This window comes from Dreissena polymorpha, chromosome 11, assembly GCF_020536995.1.
Source record: "Dreissena polymorpha isolate Duluth1 chromosome 11, UMN_Dpol_1.0, whole genome shotgun sequence".
NCBI lineage: Eukaryota > Metazoa > Mollusca > Bivalvia > Myida > Dreissenidae > Dreissena > Dreissena polymorpha.
The window spans coordinates 7,175,634-7,199,390 of record NC_068365.1 but is presented as its reverse complement, the minus strand read 5'-3'; the positions used below and the strand labels follow the sequence as shown (position 1 = coordinate 7,199,390).

At 38.0% G+C, this 23,757-nt stretch overlaps 1 protein-coding gene across 1 annotated transcript in view; it reads right to left on the bottom strand.

Annotated features, from left to right (window-relative positions):
• Positions 1–277: 277 nt before the first annotated feature.
• The window catches only part of LOC127850554 (something about silencing protein 10-like), a 31,216-nt gene continuing 7,736 nt past the window's right edge, over positions 278–23,757 (bottom strand). Inside the window, exons 4-15 of the mRNA XM_052383674.1 lie at positions 23,239–23,380; positions 22,760–22,822; positions 21,114–21,331; positions 17,419–17,475; positions 14,770–14,879; positions 13,479–13,575; positions 9,749–9,882; positions 7,531–7,678; positions 5,302–5,414; positions 4,602–4,674; positions 933–1,040; positions 278–550 (exon numbers count right to left, since the gene is read on the bottom strand). Of these exons, the coding sequence (XP_052239634.1) occupies positions 461–550; positions 933–1,040; positions 4,602–4,674; positions 5,302–5,414; positions 7,531–7,678; positions 9,749–9,882; positions 13,479–13,575; positions 14,770–14,879; positions 17,419–17,475; positions 21,114–21,331; positions 22,760–22,822; positions 23,239–23,380 (1,353 nt within the window). The 3' untranslated portion in view covers positions 278–460. The remainder of the gene's footprint in view (positions 551–932; positions 1,041–4,601; positions 4,675–5,301; positions 5,415–7,530; positions 7,679–9,748; positions 9,883–13,478; positions 13,576–14,769; positions 14,880–17,418; positions 17,476–21,113; positions 21,332–22,759; positions 22,823–23,238; positions 23,381–23,757) is intronic.

The following is a 23,757-nucleotide window of genomic DNA, read 5'->3' as shown; positions in this document are numbered from 1 at the left end:
AGTATTTTTTTTATGTTATGCTGAAATTTTAAATAAAAAAAAGACTTGTTTACAGGTGTTAGTATTTTTAAATCATAGGCACAACAAGCTCATTGTATTTTTTTTTAAACTAGAAGCCACATTTAGTTCCAATCCTTATTTAACATTTAATCAGAAAATGCATTCCAGTGGAATCTTCAACGAATTCTAAACTGCCTCATGTGGGGTAAGAACTACACGAGGCGTGAATAACAATTTTGAAAATGCTGTAGTTAACGATCATATAAATATATACACCCTTTGTAAGACATTTTTATTTCAAACATAAATGTGCGCTAATTATACCTCAGTACATAACCAACACTTTGTTTGATAAACAAACTGTAAACTGTTCATTATTTTAGTTTGGCTCCTTATGAACACAATATCAATTGTTTTTCAATGAATAACTTTTCTGTTTTCCACATTTCCAATCATGTTACTATTTCAGTTTTATTCCTCGTTTGACTGCTGCTCGGATACCAGATGCTTCTCCCCCGTACTTCTGCATCTCGGTTCTTGGTGCTCGGAACTGAATACCACAGCACAATTAGAGATCAATACATGCATTTATAGATTAATATTTAAAACTTTAATTAATTTTTCATGTCATCTACAGTTGCTGCTACCAATAGTCACAAGAAACCCTGATTTGGGTAAACTGTTTCCCCTTTAGAGGTAGGCTGCGTTGATTTTCTTTTGCATGGTTTATAAGCAGGCTTATTTAAATGTATTCAGATTATAATTACATTATTGTGAAATTTACTAGCATACAATTATATTCCTACAAAATGATATATTACTGACAAATACGAAAGTCATTAAATAAACAAAAGTCTCCCCCTGAGTAATTAAAGTGTCTTATGTGAACGGGTAAACAATATCTAGTCATAGATTCATTCATGTCAGTATACCTGTCCTTTACGTCGGATCTGAGCCCGGCGATACTTCATGCGGTGTTTCACCCTTGGATTGCGCAACTCTTTCTTCTTATGGGCTGTAAGACCCCTATTCTTCTCAATCTACAACATGTCAACATAGAGCATGCATTTAGAATCATCAGAACCAACTTTAAAAAAATATTGTTGGTATAAAGAAACATGATTCAATACATCACAAAGTTTTTGTCAGTACTAAGTTTTTTATTTCTAGGGAACAAATATATTACTGACTTATATGTGGCAACTTATTTGAGCCAAACTCTTGACAAACAGGCTGCATGTGGATAAAGAGTCCACCCACATTATCCTGTGCAGGTCGGAAAAGCTAATCTGGGACAACACTTTTTTGGATTTTTGTTTAGAAGACATTTCTTTTATATAGAAAATTCCATAAATGTGCAAAGTGTCGTCCCGTATTAGGATAAGCCTGTGTGGACTATACAGGCTAATCTGGGAGAAGAAGCTTATAGGACGTTGTCTTTCCTTCTAATCCCTTTCTAACATAAATATATAATTAATGTTGTATGATTTTCTATGTATAAATAATGTTAACTTATTTGAAATACGTTTAAACTAATCTGGGACTACACTTAACGCACATCATGACACGTTTTAACTAGTCTGGGACTACACTTAATGCACATCATGACATGTTTAAACTAATCTGGGACTACACTTAACGCACATCATGACACGTTTAAACTAATCTGGGACTACACTTAACGCACATCATGACACGTTTAAACTAATCTGGGACTACACTTAACGCACATCATGACACGTTTAAACTAATCTGGGACTACACTTAATGCACATCATGACATGTTTAAACTAATCTGGGACTACACTTAACGCACATCATGACACGTTTCAACTAATCTGGGACTACACTTAACGCACATCATGACAGGTTTCAACTAATCTGGGACTACACTTAACGCACATCATGACACGTTTAAACTAATCTGGGACTACACTTAACGCACATCATGACAGGTTTCAACTAATCTGGGACTACACTTAACGCACATCATGACAGGTTTCAACTAATCTGGGACTACACTTAACGCACATCATGACACGTTTAAACTAATCTGGGACTACACTTAATGCACATCATGACATGTTTAAACTAATCTGGGACTACACTTAACGCACATCATGACAGGTTTCAACTAATCTGGGACTACACTTAACGCACATCATGACACGTTTAAACTAATCTGGGACTACACTTAACGCACATCATGACATGTTTAAACTAATCTGGGACTACACTTAACACACATCATGACATGTTTAAACTAATCTGGGACTACACTTAACACACATCATGACATGTTTAAACTAATCTGGGACTACACTTAACACACATCATGACACGTTTCAACTAATCTGGGACTACACTTAACGCACATCATGACATGTTTAAACTAATCTGGGACTACACTTAATGCACATCATGACACGTTTAAACTAATCTGGGACTACACTTAACACACATCATGACATGTTTAAACTAATCTGGGACTACACTTAATGCACATCATGACACGTTTAAACTAATCTGGGACTACACTTAATGCACATCATGACATGTTTAAACTAATCTGGGACTACACTTAATGCACATCATGACACGTTTAAACTAATCTGGGACTACACTTAACGCACATCATGACATGTTAAAACTAATCTGGGACTACACTTAACACACATCATGACACGTTTCAACTAATCTGGGACTACACTTAATGCACATCATGACACGTTTAAACTAATCTGGGACTACACTTAACACACATCATGACATGTTTAAACTAATCTGAGACTACACTTAATGCACATCATGACACGTTTAAACTAATCTGGGACTACACTTAACACACATCATGACATGTTTAAACTAATCTGGGACTACACTTAATGCACATCATGACACGTTTAAACTAATCTGGGACTACACTTAATGCACATCATGACATGTTTAAACTAATCTGGGACTACACTTAATGCACATCATGACACGTTTAAACTAATCTGGGACTACACTTAACGCACATCATGACATGTTAAAACTAATCTGGGACTACACTTAACACACATCATGACACGTTTCAACTAATCTGGGACTACACTTAATGCACATCATGACATGTTTAAACTAATCTGGGACTACACTTAAAGCACATCATGACACGTTTAAACTAATCTGGGACTACACTTAACACACATCATGACACGTTTAAACTAATCTGGGACTACACTTAATGCACATCATGACACGTTTCAACTAATCTGGGACTACACTTAACGCACATCATGACATGTTTAAACTAATCTGGGACTACACTTAAAGCACATCATGACACGTTTAAACTAATCTGGGACTACACTTAAAGCACATCATGACATGTTAAAACTAATCTGGGACTACACTTAAAGCACATCATGACATGCATTCAACCCAGTTTTCCCAGAACGAGCCTCATTTATGTGAAAAGTAAGAATCTTCATCAATACTATTGTTAAATAAGAATCTTCATCAATACTATTGTTAAGTAAGAATCTTCATCAATATTATTGTTAAGTAAGAATCTTCATCAATACTATTGTTAAGAAAGAATCTTCATCAATACTATTGTTAAGTAAGAATCTTCATCAATACTATTGCTAAGTAAGAATCTTCATCAATACTATTGTTAAGTAAAAATCTTCATCAATACTATTGTTAAGTAAGGATTAACTCATTACCAATATTATCCTAATCAACATACAGTATTGACTTCCGACAGCCATTTTGAATATTTTGTTTTTGACACAATAATAGAAATTTGGATCAAAGAAAATTAATAAGAAATATAATTATGCGTTTCCCTAAATTTGTACACACAAATTCTACATTACTAGTAAGGTGGTAATTGGGCGGTAATATATTAGCTACATATGTAGGTCAAAATTTACCAGAATTCAACCAAAGCAAATATGCCTTTAGCCATGTTGATAACAAATATTATAGAAATAACCAGGAGATAGCAATTGCTTTGACGACTATTGACATGGAAATGAACATGAGCTGTCTTCTGTGAAAACACTGCTGAATGCATTGGCGTAAACTGTAGTCCCATTTAACCTTTGTAGTCCATACATTGGCGTAAACTGTAGTCCCATTTAACCTTTGTAGTCCATACATTGGCGTAAACTGTAGCCCCATTTAACCTTTGTAGTCCATACATTGGCGTAAACTGTAGTCCCATTTAACCTCTGTAGTCCATACATTGGCGTAAACTGTAGTCCCATTTAACCTTTGTAGTCCATACATTGGCGTAAACTGTAGTCCCATTTAACCTCTGTAGTCCATACATTGGCGTAAACTGTAGTCCCATTTAACCTTTGTAGTCCATACAGGCTAATCAAGGACAACTTGTTTTGCCTAGACTGGATTTTCGTTTAGAAAAGCCTTCGTATGAACAAACAATTCCAAAAAAGTGGAAAGTGTCGTTTCTGATAAGCCTCTGCTGACTGCATATTAAGCCTAGTTTTCCTAGAACAAGGCTTATTTTATGACAAAGACAACAAGATAGCAATGTCTCTGATGAATATGGACATGGTCATGGACATGTCATATGACTGCAGTCTAACCTGGAAGTTAATAGCCCTCTTGCCGTCTCCTTCCTCCATCTCCATATCGACCTGTTCTGTCTGCTCTTCAACACTGAAAACATGCATCGTAGCCAATCAACAACCGGCGCAGTCAAAAACATTTGATATGCACTCTGGAAAAGCAGGGATAAATGCATGTGCGTAAAGTGTTGTCCCAGATAAGCGTGTGAAGTCTGCACAGGCATATCAGGGACACTATTTTCTGCTTTTATGGAGTATTTGGAGATGCATGGTATATCCAAGGCCACATGTCCAAGGTCATATGTTAAAGGTCATATGCCCAAGGTCATTGTCTAAGGTAGTATGCCCAAGGTTGCATGTCTAAGGTCACATGTCCAAGGTCCTATGTCCAAGGTTGTATGTCCAAGGTTGCATGTCTAAGGTCACATGTCCAAGGTCCTATGTCCAAGGTCATATGTCCAAGGTAGAATGTCCATGGTTGCTTGTTCAAAGTCATATGTCCAAGGTCATAATTATGTCCAAGGTAGTATGTCACGGTTGCATGTCCAAGGTCATTTGTCCAAGGTCTTTGTTCAAGATAGTATGTCCAAAAATTAATCAACTTGACAATGCACAGTGAAATACAACACCATTATTGGCAAACTCAACTGATTACCAAGTTTCTATGAGTCTATTAATTAAAAATAATATCTACTCAAGGCAGGTAATTGTGACTTACTCCTGTTCCAACTCTTCTTCTGGAGTGTCCTCCCCTGGCCGGCCTGCCTTCATCATCTGGTAATACTCCAAGGCTGCTCTCTCATCCTTTGTCTCATACTGGTTTCCCTTCTCCTGTACACAAAGACACATCATCAGCTACATTCTGGTAAAACTTTGCTGAACTGCGCAGTTGTTATTTACTGACAATTTATATAAGAAAAGTTCTGGGAAAACTGAGCTTAATGCATGCGTGAAGTGTCACACATGTTGATCTGAGACGACTTGTTTCGCCAAGACTGGATTTTTGTTTAGAAGAGATTTCCTTGAACTAAAAATTACCTAAATGTGTCAAATGTCCTCACTGATTAACCTTTGCATATTGCACAGGCAAACCTGGAATGACACTTTATACAAAAGCATTAAGCCCAGTTTTAATAACTTTAAGTAAGCATATAGCATTAAGCCCAGTTTTAATAACTTTAAGTAAGCATACAGCATTAAGCCCAGTTTTAATAACTTAGGTAAGCATACAGCATTAAGCCCAGTTTTAATAACTTTCAGGAAGCATACAGCATTAAGCCCAGTTTTAATAACTTTCATGAAGCATACAGCATTAAGCCCAGTTTTAATAACTTTCATGAAGCATACAGCATTAAGCCCAGTTTTAATAACTTAAAGTAAGCATATAGCATTAAGCCCAGTTTTAATAACTTTAAGTAAGCATATAGCATTAAGCCCAGTTTTAATAACTTTCATGAAGCATACAGCATTAAGCCCAGTTTTAATAACTTTCAGGAAGCATACAGCATTAAGCCCAGTTTTAATAACTTTCATGAAGCATACAGCATTAAGCCCAGTTTTAATAACTTTCATGAAGCATACAGCATTAAGCCCAGGTTTAATAACTTTCAGGAAGCATACAAGTAATAATCTTATTTTCTTCTGCAGCTTCCTCACTTTTTAGATAAATACTGGGTTTGTTTGCTGAATTAAAGTCTTTCACTGACCCTTTGCATGTTATATTCTCTATAATCATTACATAATTAAATAGAGTTTTATTTCCATGAACATATACCAGCCTAACAAAACACTTTTACACACCCCATGTCTTAATAGTTCATTTTCTAAACTATACATATTTTATATTTTGTACAGTTTTTAATTTTAAAGAAGTTTACTTAAATTATTTTTCAATAACATAAATTCTTTTTTTTCCATAATGATACCAATCTCTGGCATTAGTGTCTACCACACTCAGACACATTCATAAGGTACAAAGTATGTCACCCTCTGTTATAACAAACAATATTCACTTTAAGGTGAACATCCTTTTGTTCATTTTTTGTATTAAGTTCACAATCATATTACAGCAGTCAATTAACCCTTTGCATTCTGGGAAATTTGTCTTCTGCTAAAATGTCGTCTGCTGAATTTCTAAAATTAGCATTTTCTTCGATTTTTTTCAAAGAATACTATCAGAATAGCAAACAGTTTGGATCCTGATGAGACGCCACGTTCTGTGGCGTCTCATCTGGATCCAAACTGTTTGCAAAGGCCTTCAAAATTCGGTTCCCGCACTAAAAGGGTTAAACTATCCCACATTTCCTGGACAAGCTGGATTACAGGTACAAAGCAACATACTTCAGCTAGTAAATGTCCTTTAATCAGATATAGGGGGAGAATAGCAAAAGAAATTGTTTCATGTCCATGTCCCCTAACAACTTTTGGCGTCTTGTTGGGAATGGAATTTTTGACTCTTGGATTGAGAGTCTTGTAATTTACAGACTGAGCTAGCTGTCCTGTATATGATATAACTGAAGTTATTCAAATGATCTTCACTCTGAGATCACTGGGCTTAACCCTTTGCATGCTGGGAAATTTGTCGTCTGCTAAAATGTTGTCTGCTGAATTTCTAAATTTAGCATTTTCTTCGATTTTTTTTCCAAAGAATACTATCAGAATAGCAATTTCAAAGAATACTATCAGAATAGCAAACAGTTTGGATCCAGATGAGATGCCACTTGTTTTCAAAGGTCTATAAAATTCGTTTCCAGCACTGAGAGAGTTAAGGTATGTGTGTAAAGTGTCGTCCCAGATTAGCCTGTGCAGTCTGTGTCAAGACTGGATTTCGTTGAGAAAAGTCTACCTTTGAATAAACAAATCAACTGAAAGTGTGGTCCATGATAAGCCTGTGCAACTGCATCGGTAATGAAACTTTACACAAAAGGCTCACAAGACTCCACTCTACCTTGTTTTTGCCTGCTTTGCCAGTTAAGTCCTCATACATTTCATCAGAATCCTCACTACCCGAGTCCGCACTTCCGGAGTCTGAGACCAGCTCACTGAGTTTGGTGCGCTTCTTGTCTGTTGCCTTCGTAACCTTGCCAGTCTTTCTCCTGTATGCACATGTACACCATATAATACATAGTTAAACAAGAAATGTGTTTGTCAGAAACACTATGTCCCCTTCTGCGCCGCTTTGACTTAGTATTTTTGACCTTTGACCTTGAAGGATGACCTTGACCTTTCACCACTCAAAATGTGCAGCTCCATGAGATACACATGCATGCCAAATATCAAGTTGCTATCTTCAATATTGCAAAAGTTATTGCAAATGTTAAAGTTGGCGCAAACCAACAGACCAACCAACCAACAGACAGGGCAAAAACAATATGTCCCCATCTATAGTGGTGGGGGACATAAAAATATTCAATTGATGAAAGTGAGTAGTTTTTGTCATTGAACATGAACACGTATGATATGAACTGGGATCATCGATACTAAAAATGGGCCACCCTTTGGCAGAACCAGGCTAAATGGGCCACCCTTCGGCAGAACCAGGCTAAATGGGCCACCCTTTGGCAGAACCAGGCTAAATGGGCCACCCTTTGGCAGAACCAGACTAAATGGGCCACCCTTTGGGAGAAACAGGCTAAATGGGCCACCCTATAGCAGAGAAACAGGCTAAATGGGCCACCCTATAGCAGAACCAGGCTAAATGGGCCACCCTTTGGCAGAGCCAGACTAAAAATGGACCTCCCTTTGAGAGAAACAGGCTACATGGGCCACCCTTTGGGAGAAACAGGCTAAATGGGCCACCATTTGGCAGAACCAGGCTAAATGGGCCACCCTTTGGCAGAACCAGGCTAAATGGGCCACCCTTTGGGAGAAACAGGCTAAATGGGCCACCCTTTAGCAGAACCAGGCTAAATGGGCCACCCTTTGGGAGAAACAGGCTAAATGGGCCACCCTTTGGGAGAAACAGGCTAAATGGGCCACCCTTTGGCAGAACCAGGCTAAATGGGCCACCCTTTGGCAGAGCCAGACTAAAAATGGGCCACCCTTTGGGAGAAACAGGCTAAATGGGCCACCCTTTGGGAGAAACAGGCTAAATGGGCCACCCTTTGGCAGAGCCAGACTAAAAATGGGCCACCCTTTGGGAGAAACAGGCTAAATGGGCCACCCTTTGGGAGAACCAGGCTAAATGGGCCACCCTTTGGCAGAAGCAGGCTAAATGGGCCACCCTTTGGGAGAACCAGGCTAAATGGGCCACCCTTTGAGAGAACCAGGCTAAATGGGCCACCCTTTGGGAGAAACAGGCTAAATGGGCCACCCTTTGGCAGAGCCAGACTAAAAATGGGCCAACCTTTGGCAGAACCAGGCTAAATGGGCCACCCTTTGGGAGAAACAGGCTAAATGGGCCACCCTTTGGGAGAAACAGGCTAAATGGGCCACCCTTTGGCAGAACCAGGCTAAATGCATTTGCATAAAGCATCATCCCAGATAATCCTGTGGAGACGACCCTTTCTGCTTATATGGAATGATTCATTTTAAGGTAGTCACTTCTCAACAAAAATCCAGTCATTCAGTCATGTATGCATAAGAATTAAGCAGTGTTTTTCAAACAAGACTCAAATAAGGAAAACTAGAAGCATTTAAGATCTCATTCATTGTTGATATCATGTATTAAAGATAAGGATTAGACTCTTAATCGAAATCATTGTATTCAATATGGAAATGTTCAGCAGATAAAAGATGTTATATTTTTATCATTGAAATACATATTGTTACTGTAAATCCCAAACTGCATTTTAAAGCAAAAAACAACAACAACAACAGTAACAACAGCTTCTTGAATATAAAATTGTTACTGTAAATTCATAATTTTGCATGTGGCATCAATTTGTAATAATTTTGGGTTAGCTAATCCACGAATTTACCACAAAAAATAATGGAAAATTAGCAACACAAATTCCTCTTTTTTTATCCAAAATCAAAAGTCCAAAAATTTAGATGTCCACATAGAAAGCAATATTTTTTTAAACCACACAATTTTATGACAACAAATAATAAGAATTTTACAGTATAAGCAAACAAGCAGATAACCAGCGTACAGTAAAGTAAAATGGAGTCATCAGCATTTAAATATTTAGTAGATAACAATCTGCATAATAACCACTTCCCACCTGACAAAGGAACCCCCTGTGGTTTGTGACTGTGCAGAGTTGAGTGTAACCTCCTTGCCAGCACGCAGACGGGCCACGATGTCATCCACTTCAGCATTCATCTGCTCGTCCAGAGGTTCCAACTGCTTCAGAATCTGAGATACAGACGGGAATGGTGAATAATGCATGTACGATAGATTTGATCTGGGAAAATGGGGCTTAATAAATGTGCTTAAAGCATCAACCAATGGGTGAGAAGGCAATGCATGTACAATGCTAGAGCACGGATTCATCCAGAGCTTCATTCTGGGAGAAATGGGGCTTAAAGGTGAGAGAAGGCAAAGCATGTACAATGCTAGAACACGGATTCATCCAGAGCTTTGATCTGGGAGAAATGGGGCTTAAAGGTGTTAGAAGGCAAAGCATGTACAATGCTAGAGCGTGGATTCACCCAGAGCTTCTGTCTGGGAAAATCAGGCTAAAAGGTGTGAGAAGGCAATGCATGTACAATGCTAGAGCATGGATTCACCCAGAGCTTCCGTCTGGGAAAATGGGGCTTAAAGGTGTGAGAAGGCAAAGCATGTACAATGCTAGCGCGTGGATTCACCCAGAGCTTCTGTCTGGGAAAATCAGGCTAAAAGGTGTGAGAAGGCAATGCATGTACAATGCTAGAGCATGGATTCACCCAGAGCTTCCATCTGGGAAAATGGGGCTTAAAGGTGTGAGAAGGCAATGCATGTACAATGCTAGAGCATGGATTCACCCAGAGCTCCCTTCTGGGAGAAATGGGGCTTAAAGGTGTGAGAAGGCAATGCATGTACAATGCTAGAGCGTAGATTCATCCAGAGCTTCATTCTGGGAGAAATGGGGCTTACAGGTGTGAGAAGGCAATGCATGTACAATGCTAGAGCACGGATTTATCCAGAGCTTCATTCTGGGAGAAATGGGCCTTAAAGGTGTGAGAAGGCAATGCATGTACAATGCTAGAGCACGGATTCATTCAGAGCTTCATTCTGGGAGAAATGGGGCTTAAAGGTGTGAGAAGGCAATGCATGTACAATGCTAGAGCGTGGATTCATTCAGAGCTTCATTCTGGGAGAAATGGGACTTAAAGGTGTGAAAAGGCAATGCATGTACAATGCTAGAGCGTGGATTCATTCAGAGCTTCATTCTGGGAGAAATGGGGCTTAAAGGTGTGAGAAGGCAATGCATGTACAATGCTAGAGCACGGATTCATTCAGAGCTTCATTCTGGGAGAAATAGGGCTTAAAGGTGTGAGAAGGCAATGCATGTACAATGCTAGAGCGTGGATCCATTCAGAGCTTCATTCTGGGAGAAATGGGGCTTAAAGGTGTGAGAAGGCAATGCATGCACAATGCTAGAGCGTGGATTCATTCAGAGCTTCATTCTTGGAGAAATGGGACTTAAAGGTGTGAGAAGGCAATGCATGTACAATGCTAGAGCACGGATTCATTCAGAGCTTCATTCTGGGAGAAATGGGGCTTAAAGGTGTGAGAAGGCAATGCATGTACAATGCTAGAGTGTGGATTCATTCAGAGCTTCATTCTGGGAGAAATGGGGCTTAAAGGTGTGAGAAGGCAATGCATGTACAATGCTAGAGCGTGGATTCATTCAGAGCTTCATTCTGGGAGAAATGGGACTTACAGGTGTGAGAAGGCAATGCATGTACAATGCTAGAGCACGGATTCATTCAGAGCTTCATTCTGGGAGAAATGGGGCTTAAAGGTGTGAGAAGGCAATGCATGTACAATGCTAGAGCGTGGATTCATTCAGAGCTTCATTCTGGGAGAAATGGGACTTAAAGGTGTGAAAAGGCAATGCATGTACAATGCTAGAGCGTGGATTCATTCAGAGCTTCATTCTGGGAGAAATGGAGCTTAAAGGTGTGAGAAGGCAATGCATGTACAATGCTAGAGCGTGGATTCATTCAGAGCTTCATTCTGGGAGAAATGGGCCTTAAAGGTGTGAGAAGGCAATGCATGTACAATGCTAGAGCGTGGATTCATTCAGAGCTTCATTCTGGGAGAAATGGGCCTTAAAGGTGTGAGAAGGCAATGCATGTACAATGCTTGAGCACGGATTCTTTCAGAGCTTCATTCTGGGAGAAATGGGACTTAAAGGTGTGAGAAGGCAATGCATGTACAATGCTAGAGCACGGATTCATTCAGAGCTTCATTCTGGGAGAAATGGGGCTTAAAGGTGTGAGAAGGCAATGCATGTACAATGCTAGAGCACGGATTCATTCAGAGCTTCATTCTGGGAGAAATGGGACTTAAAGGTGTGAAAAGGCAATGCATGTACAATGCTAGAGCCTGGATTCACAGGGCCCTCAATCTATGAAATCTGCCGCCGAATTTCAGCGGCAGTCCCCCACCTGAAAAGTATACTTTTTTCCCCTTTTGGGGGGAAAAATTCCCCCTAAAAAAAAAAAAAAAATGTTTTTTTTTTTGTTTTTTTTAATAGAAAGATGTGTCTCACGATAATTATATCTCAATTCTATTTCAATTTAATCTTTTCAAACATACTAAATTATGAAAAATGCAATGAATATAGTGCAAACATGTACAAATGAAATAATGAGAGATTAAGTAAAAAATTCCCCCAAAAAGGGAAACGCCGCAAAAATTCCCCCTCCTAAGGGCTGCGGACCCCTTCCCCCAAAGTAATGTGAGGGCCCTGATTCATTCAGAGCTTCTTTCTGGGAGAAATATGGCTTAAAGGTGTGAGAAGGCAATGCATGTACAATGCTAGAGCACTGATTCACACAAAGCTTCATTCTGGGAGAAATGGGGCTTAATAAATGTGCTTAAAGCATCAACCAAAGAGTGAGAAGGCAATGCATGTACAATGCTAGAACATTGAAACTCGTTCTCGAAAAACTGGGTTTAATGCATTTGCATAAAGTGTAGTCCAAGATTAGCCAGTGCAGTCCACACAGGCTTATCAGGGACGACACTTTCCGCCTAGACTGGATTTAAGTTAATAAGAGACTTCTTTTAAACAACAGGAGCTGTGTTTGTGAAACACAATCCCCCCTACTTTGAAGCTGCACAGTAGTTATTCTAGAAAAAGGCCCGTTACTTTGTCAAAAATCCATGGATTGGAACAAAAATGGAACTTGATCTGTAAGTCATGCAGGTAGACTCACACACCTAAAATAAAGGTCAGTATCTGAAATGGTGTAGAAAAACATTCCGGAAAAGTGTTCTTTTAAAAAAAACAGTTCAGTCCAAGGCCCAAAACAAATTAGCAAAAACAAAAACCTTACTAAATTTGTATGTCATATAGACAAACTGACTCAACCACCAAAAATCAGTTTATGAAAGCATTAAGGTTATAATTCTGGAAAAGTATTATTTTAAAGAAAATTCCAAGGCCGGTAATATCTTCAAAAATGAATGGACCAAAACAAAATTCAATTTTGATCTGTGAATAATGTTGAAAGATTCACATACCATAAATCAGGTCAATATCTGAAAGCATTTTGACAAAGTCAGGAAAACTATTATTCTAGAGAAAAAAATGAAGTACAAGACTCGTAACTTTGCAAATAATCAATAGACCCGAAACTCGAACTCGACCTTGATCTGTAAGTCATGCAGGAAGATTTAAATACCAAAAACAAGGTAAATATCTGAAAGAATTTAGGAAAATGTTCCAGTAAAACCCTGCAGTTATATTTCCAGTGTTGCAATTCAGATTTTTAAACAGAACATATTGATACACATACATTTCTGTACTGCAGAAGACGTTTGACCACGGGATGGTTGTGTACAGCTGTCTGCTTGGACTTCAGCATCAGGTAGAACACAATGTTCATACAATAACTGCAAGTAGAACATTGTTACAATGTTCATACAATAACTGGAAGTAGAACACAATGTTCATACAATAACTGGAAGTAGAACACAATTATCATACAATAACAGGAAGTAGACCACAATGTTCATACAATAACTGCAAGTAGAACGCAATGTTCATACAATAACAGAAAGTAGAACACAATGTTCATACAATAACTGGAAGTAAAACACAATGTTCATACAATAGCTGGAAGTAGAACACAATGTTCATATAATAACTGCAAGTAGTAAACAATGTTCATACAATAACAGGAAGTAGAACACAATGTTCATACAATAACTGCAAGTAGAACGCAATGTTCATACAATAACAGAAAGTAGAACACAATGTTCATACAATAACTTGAAGTAAAACACAATGTTCATACAATAACTTAAAGAAAAACACAATGTTCATACAATAACTGGAAGTAGATGACAATGTGTATACAATAACTGGAAGTAGATGAAGTAGTAGAAGTAGTACTATCGGTTTATGACAGCGCATCCGCTTTTTAGACTTGTACGGACATGACGTCAATGGCACGTGACAAGTTTTATTTACTGAATGAACGAGATGCATGAGTAAACAATTACACTAGCGTTGATAAAAGTCATTGCTTTCGTTTAACAATATGATTTCAATCAATCTATAAGATATTATTCTGTATTATTCAATTAAGTTAATTCTGTGATTATGCTTAGTTAACGGCAATGAGAATTTGTTTTACACTGTATGCAAACGACTGGGTGAGGCAACGACTTAGCAATACTACCAACTGACCGACCATCTTAAAATTGTGATCCGAATTCAACGGTCACCTGTGGACAACGGTCACTTTGGTCATTTCCCTTGACTGACCGCTGAATTCAGGTTTGACTGTATACTAGTCTTTTGTTATCAGGTGATCAGTAATGGGCTTCCATTATTGGCTTCCATTGACAAGCTCATTATTATGATCAGCAAATTAGTGGGACCGAATAAGTCAATAACCGTTAACAGTTGATTGAAACAGTGAAGCCAATTGCCAATTGGTCCTATTGAATTTCTATCATGGCCAAACACACCTTTCTTGAGAACAAGTTTGAACTTGGTGTGGAGATAATCAGCTGCATTGCCTGTAAACTTACTTGAGAACAAGTTTTAACTTGGTATGCACATAATTAGCTGCCACTTACTTGAGAACCAGTTTGAACTTGGTGTGCACATAATCAGCTGCCTTGCCAGTGAACTGTTGCCTAGCAACCAGATCCTTCAGGGGACACAACCTGTCCTGGAGCTCCTTCATCTGGGGACAGGAAGATTATTAACCCATAACCACTTATATACGCATTTTGATGCATTTGAAGTCCCATTGAAAATTTTCAAATCAAATTTGGAATACACAAACCATTACCCTCATTTTTCATCTCCTCCCAAATGTTATATTCTCCCTTCTGTCAAAAGAGAGGTGTAGTGCATGTGTATGACGTGTCATCCCAGATACGCCTATGAAGTCCTCACAGGCTAATCACAGATGACACTTTCTGCTTTAATGTATTTTTTAGCTATGAAATATCATAACTTTCTTTGCTTTGATTTTTAGTCTGCCATTTAAACAATATATGTACATGTCTTTCAGTCATAGATGAGCATTCAGTTATCATTTATTAACACCTTTAATAGCTGATCCAAGCAAATTGCTATCACTAATTGATCCTCACTATGGGAAAACAGGGTTAAACGCATGTGCATAAAAAGTCATCCCAGGTTAGCCTGTGCACGCTGTATCACACCATATATGTTAATATATTGTTTATAATATTCACAGAAAATAATATACACAATTGAATAATATATACATGTTTAAATAAATACATATTTGACCTTTTTACCTATTAAAATCTTTTGTTATAAACATAACCTTACCAGGCTTCCTGAAAAGTCCCAAAAAGTGCCTGTCAACCGGACAGGCTGATGGAAAAGTCCGGACAAAAATTCACCTGACCGAACAGCGTGAAATTATAACTGAAGAATTAATATACATAATCATATTTATTGCAATGTGCAGCCTGTGTATAAGAACAGTTGACAAAGTAAAACAAAACACTTGGGTGTTCAAGTGATAACAGTGTATGATGGACCACAGCTTTAAATTCTAGTCAGACTCAAAACAAAATAACATAACACGATTGGTGTTGCCATTGAAGAACTTTAGCAACGACATGTTTTTAATGTGTAGTTTTTTGTTACAACCTTTGTAATTGGATTGATGGTAATATGTCGGACCATTGAAAGTGAAGTTTAAAAAAAAAAAGAAACCGTCAGAGACAGGTGATGCTCCCCAAAGGTTTTTTTGGTCACAATATTGCACTATATATTCAGATAAAAGGAAACGTCTTGAGGGCACAGTAGTTGGGGGTACAAGAATTTTTTTATAGAAATTTTCAAAGGGCCATAACTCTGTGAAAAATCATCCGACCAGAACCCGCTGATAATATGCACATCTCTTGGTAGTGAAGCTTCCCATAAAGTTTCATTGAATTCCGGTCATTAGTTGCTGAGAAATAGCCCGGACAAGAATTGCACTATATGTACAGTTAATGGAAAATTTCAAAGGGCCTTAAATCTGTAAAAATTCATCCCACCAGAACCTGCTGATAATATGCACATCTCCTCTTGGTAGTGAAGCTTCCCATAAAGTTTCATTGAATTCTGGTCATTAATTGCTGAGAAATAGCCCGGACGAAAATTGTGCACGGACAGACAGACACACAGACGGACGGACAGACGAAGCGGCGACTATATGCTCCCCCCCCCAAATTTTTTGGGGGAGCATAAAAAACATTTCAAAGGGAGAGCACTCTTAAGAACTAGTGACGCATTAGTGTTCTTAATGACAAAAAGGCTCGAAATTCACAAAAAAAGTGATTTTAATGGGGTGTTTTCCTTCTTTTGGCAAGTATTAGACTTTTCGGTATTTAGTCATAATTTTTTTGGCCTGTCACAAGGACCGGCGATATTAGAAACTTCACCGGACTGTAAAGAATTTTGCCAGACAAGACCGACTGTCCGGCCTTTTCAGGAAGCCTGCCTTACAGAATATTAACCCTTTCCCACTCAGAAGCAAATTAAAATGGCTATATGCAAACAACATGAAACCAGAACAGCCTGCGAGTAACTCACATTCTGTTCAGGTTCTATACTGTTTGCTGCTCATCAGTATCTAAGATTGGGAAATGAAGCCTTTAAAACTTAAATATAGTAAGAAAGGTATTTAATTAAAAATAAAACTTTCAAAGGCACTTCACATGCGTCAAAATACGTATCTAAGTGGTAAAGTATTAAATGGTTAAGGGGGATACATGGAAAACCGCTTCTGTACAGAACATGTAAACAGACATGGAAAATATGGAAATTAACCCTTAAAGCGCTGGAGCCGAATTTTAAAGGCCTTTGCAAACAGTTTGGATCCAGATGAGACGCCACAGAACGTGGCGTCTCATCTGGATCCAAACTGTTTGCTATTCTGATAGTATTCTTTGAAAAAAAATGAAGAAAATGCTTATTTTAGAAATTCAGCAGACGACATTTTAGCAGAAGACAAATTACCCAGCATGCAAAGGGTTAAGCATCAACACAAGATCTTTTTCTTTATAAAAGTGGAAAAAATAAAGCCAAATTAGTTCCAACTATGAATTGATGTTGATAATGAATTTATAATTATGCAATTACTACAAATATACTGGGAAGACAAACATTAATTTAAAATAAATTTCATTAAATATCTCCATGTTTTTGCCGACGCTAGATATGTTTCTCAACTAAATACAATACATTATACTGACCTTGAGCTTTAAGTCGTCTATGAGGGTCATCAACTCTGGGGACTCCTTTTTTAATAACTGAAATTATAATGTAGTCATGTGAGCTCCACTCTGTGAAAACCAGACTTGCATGTAGGTAAAGTGAAAGTAATTATCAGTGGGAAATCCACTTGCATTTATCTGAATTTAAGTTACTTATGTGTTAACTGACATACAAAATCATTTGTTTGACAGATGGTAACTACAATCTGCCTGAAACCAGAACCGACATTTTCAGAAAACATGCTCGTCAAAGTGTAACTTTGCCATCAGGACTGTCGGGCCAGCAATTTTGCAAAGACATTTCTGAGAAAGTTTGATTAAGATTGGATGGAAAATGTGGCCGAAAGAGTTGTTATGAGCTAAAAGATGACGACGCTCACTCAGAGGGCCAGATGAGATGCGTATTTGCGTAAAATAATCATGAAAACAAGGGCTGTTTGTAAAACATGCATGCCCCTCATATGGCCTCTACGTTGTAGTGACAGCAATTGTGTGAATATGTTTTTGTCACTGTGACCTTGACTTTTGACCTAGTGACCTGAAAATCAATAGGGGTCATCTGTGAGTCCTGATCAATCTACCTATCAAGTTTCATGATCCTAGGCATAAGCGTTCTTCAGTTATCATCCGGAAACCATGTTACTATTTCGGGTCACTGTGACCTTGACCTTTGACCTAGAGACCTGAAAATCAATAGGGGTCATCTGCGAGTCATGATCAATGTACCTATGAAGTTTCATGATCCTAGGCATAAGCGTTCTTGAGTTATCATCCGGAAACCATTTTACTATTTCGGGTCACCATGACCTTGACCGTTGACCTAGTAACCTCAAAATCATTAGGGGTCATCTGCGAGTCATGATCAATGTACCTATGAAGTTTCATGATCCTAGGCATAAGTGTTCTTGAGTTATCATCTGGAAACCATTTTACTATTTCGGGTCACCATGACCTTGACCTTTGACCTAGTGACCTGAAAATCAATAGGGGTCATCTGCGAGTCATGATCAATGTACCTATGAAGTTTCATGATCGTAGCCATAAGCGTTCTTGAGTTATCATCCGGAAACCATTTTATTATTTCGGGTCACTGTGACCTTGACCTTTGATATAGTGACCTGAAAATCAATAGGGGTCAACTGCGAGTCATGATCAATCTACCTATCAAGTTTCATGATCCTAGGCATAAGCGTCATTGAGTCATCATCCGGAAACCATTTTACTATTTCCGGTCACCTTGACCTTTGACCTTGTGACCTGAAAATCTATAGGGGTCATCTGTGAGTCATTATCAATCTACCTATCAAGTTTCATGATCCTAGGCATAAGCGTTCTTGAGTTAATTTCCGGAAACCATTTTACTATTTCGAGTCACCTAGACCTTTGACCTAGTGACCTGAAAATCAATAGGGGTCATCTGCCAGTCATTATCGATCTACCTATGAAGTTTCATGATTCTAGGCATAAGCATTTTTGAGTTATCATCCGGAAACCATTTTACAATTTTCGAGTCACCATGACCTTGACCTTTGACCTAGTGACCTGAAAATCAATAGGGGTCACCTGCCAGTCATTATCAATCTACGTATGAAGTTTCATGATTCTAGGCATAAGCGTTCTTGAGTTATCATCCGGAAACCATTTTACTATTTCGGGTCACCGTGACCTTGACCTTTGACCTAGTGACCTGAAAATCAATAGGGGTCATCTGCGAGTCCTGATCAATCTACCTATCAAGTTTCATGATCCTAGGCATAAGCGTTCTTGAGTTATCATCTGGAAACCATTTTACTATTTCGGGTCACCGTGACCTTGTCCTTTGACCTAGTGACCTCAAAATCAATAGGGGTCATCTGCAAGTCATGATCAATGTTCCTATGAAGTTTCATGATCCTAGGCCCAAGCGTTCTTGAGTTATCATCCGGAAACCACCTGGTAGACCGACTGACCGTCAGACCGACATACCGACCAACATGCGCAAAGCAATATACCCCCTCTTCTTCGAAGAGGGGCATAAAAAGAAAATACGCATGACTTATAATTTTGTTGAGTAAAAAACTCCTGGCTAAATTCGGATTACGCATCGTGTGCTATTTCAATGCGTTTTAGCCGTTTATACATGCATATAAATTCGTGAAAACATGACTGGTTCCTGTCATTGTGTCCACACCAGTAAATACGTAGTGACATGACCATCTTTGTATAGAATGTGGTTCCCAACCTAATTTACTCCTCAGTCAGAATGTATCATTTTATTTTGGCCCACGATAAACACCGATGTTGACACATCGGGCTCCCCGCTGCATTGTGGAGAATCGATATACACTTATGGTGAAAACATTTGATATCACATTCGATAAAACCTGAATCACCCAACTTCATGCATTTAATTGTTGCTATCAGTTCATCTCTTGTGTGGCTCTATGGAAAAAACCTTTTTCCTTCAAGAACTTTTTAAATGGCAGCCGAAATACACATATAATAAACAAATTGTGTGGGCAAAGCTTAGAAGATTTTGATCGTGGCTGTAGAGTGTGTGCTAAACAGTGGCTTGCCAAATCAAGACGGAAAAATAGATTAATGGCTGCTTATAGGCGAAGGGCAAAAAAACACAGAATAACTGTTAAATAAAACAAAAGTGATTGCTTTATTGTGTACAACAATGCTTGTTATTGCGAGTTAACACTATATCTACAATTTATTATTAATTCTGATCCTTTGGACATAAATACTCCTTATATTTATCGGATTTTGATTTTTACTCATCAATTAAAAATTTCATGAGTGAAATACGCCTCGGCTGAAAAAATTATCTGGAGCTCTGCGCCTACTGCACTACAATTGACACCAGAAATAGGGTGATCAAAATAGGTCGACTAGAGCACTTCTTGCTCAGATGAAGTTTAAGTATTTGTGCAAGAGTTATAGTTCTTGTGCACTGCACATCCCTCATTGACATATATGCACCTACTAAATTTCCAGTTCAAACCTTTTTTTAGTTTTCAAGATAAACTCCTGACATTTTTTGAAAAAAAAATCACAAAGGGAAGACACTCTCAAATATTATGGTAAGAGTTGTGGTTCCTGCACTGAAACCTCTTTTGATTTCAAGATTTGCACCACAAAATCTTCAATAAAAAATACATAAAGGTCACAAAGTTAAAGATTTCCCCTGTTGAAAAGGGACATACATCTTTTGTTATTATTATGTAGTATGACAAAAGTTGCACATTAAACAAAAAAAGTTTAAAATTAGTTGAACAATATTTTTGAAGCCCTGGACAGTTTTGTAGGAGTTGAAGTAAACTTTCTACAAATGAAATGAACATGAAATACTGATACAACATGTGCACTATCCTTGACATTATCAAAATGTAGATAAATTCTTACTGAAGTGAATGATGTTTTCTAAACATAAATTTCACTCCACTGATGATGTACATTGAACAAATATGCAGACTCGGGGAGGACACTTTCAACTTTTATGTTGTTGTTTTTTAAAGCATATCTGTTCTTTGCAAGAATCCAATTAAGGCGGAAAATGTCGTCTCTGATTATCCATTTTTAACCGCACAGGCTAATCTGGGATGACACTTTACGCAGAAGCATTTAGCCCAATCTCCCCAGAAGGAGGCTCAAATGTTTGTGGTTAAAGGGCCGGCACTGTAAGCTACCTTGAGTTTCTCTTTCTTTGAGAGCTTTGAAAGATCTTTCACAATCCTCTCCTCCTTGCCACCGGCTGATCTGGGTTCTACAGGAGCTTGAAAAATGTCCAGACCGAAGTCCTGGTCATCCAGCTGCTCGGCCATCTGTCGCTGCAGTCGCAGGGCTTCCTTCTCCTCCAACTCTGCTTCCTCCTCATCATCAGCATCAGCAGCAACACCAGGAGCACCTAACAATATCATCATCAGCATCAGCAGCAACACCAGGAGCACCTAACAATATCATCATCAGCATCAGCAGCAACACCAGGAGCACCTGACCATTTTATATGCAGCACACTTTTAGAAAAGAGATAAAATGAAACTCCAGAAACATATTCAGGACAGACATTGTTATTACAGCAACATTGCCTACACAGTCAATTAAAAGGATTGTGGGTTGAAATTGGTTGAAAGACATGCAAAATCATCACTTGGAACAAAATTAACAATAAAACACACAATTGTAAAATTTGTTTTGAATTGTTTTGCTCTATAAATTATTATTAGTCATGTGACCCTTGGGGCATGGCCTGCTTTGATGATGACTTTCAAAACTTTGAAGAAGAACAAAATACAATGTTACACAATGAAAACTTAGACCCTGACCCTTGCTGTTTCAGAAGAAAATAAGAATGGCAACGTTTTAAGTTTTAAAATCTACGTTAGATATGGCAGCAAACAGGAACAATTTAAACAACGTAAGAAGAGGTTCACCAAAGATAATTCCTGTAAAGGTTTATGAACATCTTCCCAGCAATTAGGAAGGAGGTGATTGTTGATTGACAGGTTGAGGCATGATGCTCAAAAGGTGATACCAAAAGCTCAATTATGCAGATGTTGTACTTATAATGTAGTGGTGTGAGTCCCACAATGGGAAAACCAGACTTAAAGCGGGTATTTACGATTTGTTATATGTGTTTAATTGTAATACATTGATAGAATATGTTACAATTACACAAAATAGGCAAGAAAAATTATACATTAAAGCCGAATTTCATAAAATGCAGCAAAGACAAATTAGCGGCCCGAGCCGATTGTGACGTACATATTTTCCTACAATATCCGAAGCATTCGTCTTTGTATTAGGATTGGAGTTAGTGTTCGTGTGTCGTTTGGATAGATATCGTTGCAGGAATTCAAATAAACCGTTAAACTAAGTTAAGATTCACATCGTACATGTATGATATACATGCTGGCGAATTCGGCTGTACAGCCGTTTTCAATTTTAGAATTAAATATCTGGCTTGTTTCGCATTTTTCGACACATGTTCTTCTTAACTTTTATTTTAATTTATATTGAAATATGTATATAATACGTTTTGTACACATTTTATATAAATTCATAAATATTTGACAAAATCGTATATACCCGCTTTAATGCATGTGCCTAAAGTGAAAGTAAATTGTTTGTGGGTAATTCACTTGCATTTATCTGCATTTAAATTACTTATTTGTTAACTGGCATACAAAATAATTGGTTTGACATTAATTAGTTAAGCCTATTAAAACATAGATTTTTTAATAAACCTATTCAATAACATTTTTCAAACATACGAAAATCTGAGAACAAGTCCCTTTTAAGACTAAACATGACAACAACACATGAGGCTACTTACCGATGTTGTTGTCTCCATAGTACTTGCTGCGCTTGGCACCCCAGGACTTCCTGTCAGGCAAACCTGCACACAGTGAGAACATACTGGGTATTCAGTGAGTACATACTGGGTAGTTGCTTGATGACTGATTTATAAGCAGTCATGGTAGTTTTAAGAAAGATATTCTAAGGAATGCAACAAGTATAATTTCATTCCTTGCACACATTGAGAACAACTTGAGAACTAGGACAAAGTTATTATAATAACCTTTAAATTTTGATCAACATTTTATAAACTTTTATAAAACTTTATCAAAAATGCAATTTTGCCATTTCCTGATATAGAATTTTTTCACACACATTTTTTTTAAATTCGCGATTTTCCAAGTTGCCTCAGGAATGGGTCTTTTAACAGACCCGTAGATACTCAAGGAAAAGTCATAGGACAAAAGACTGACACATCATGTGACTGACACCTTGCCAAACAGACCATGACCTCACCTTCCTCCTCGTCTGTCTCCTCCTCTACATCGCTGCCCAGCTCGTCCTTCCGCTGCAGACTCTTGACTCGCCGCAGCTGAGCCTTCAAGTCCCGTATCTCATCATCGTCACTCGCCTCTGACTCCAGGTCAAGTACCTCCTCCTGTGTATATAACATGTCTATATAGTCTCGCTCTTGGAAAACTCAACATGAAATGGTCAATATTTTTTAGATTCCCCTAAACTTACCCAGGAAAGTGTTCACTGACCACCATTCATTATATGACTTAAATACTGTTGAAAAAAGAATGACAAATGCATGTAAGTCTTGATTTGGGAAAACTGAGAATAATGCATGTGTGAAAAGTGTTGTCCGACATAAGCCTGTGCAGTCAACAAAGGTTAATCAGGGATGACACTTTCTGCTTTAATTGTATTTTTTTGTGTAAATTTAAGCCACTTTCTGGTAAAGCTGAGATAAATGCATGTGTGCTAAGTGTTGTCCCAGATTAGCTTGTGCATTTGCACAGCAATGTTTTT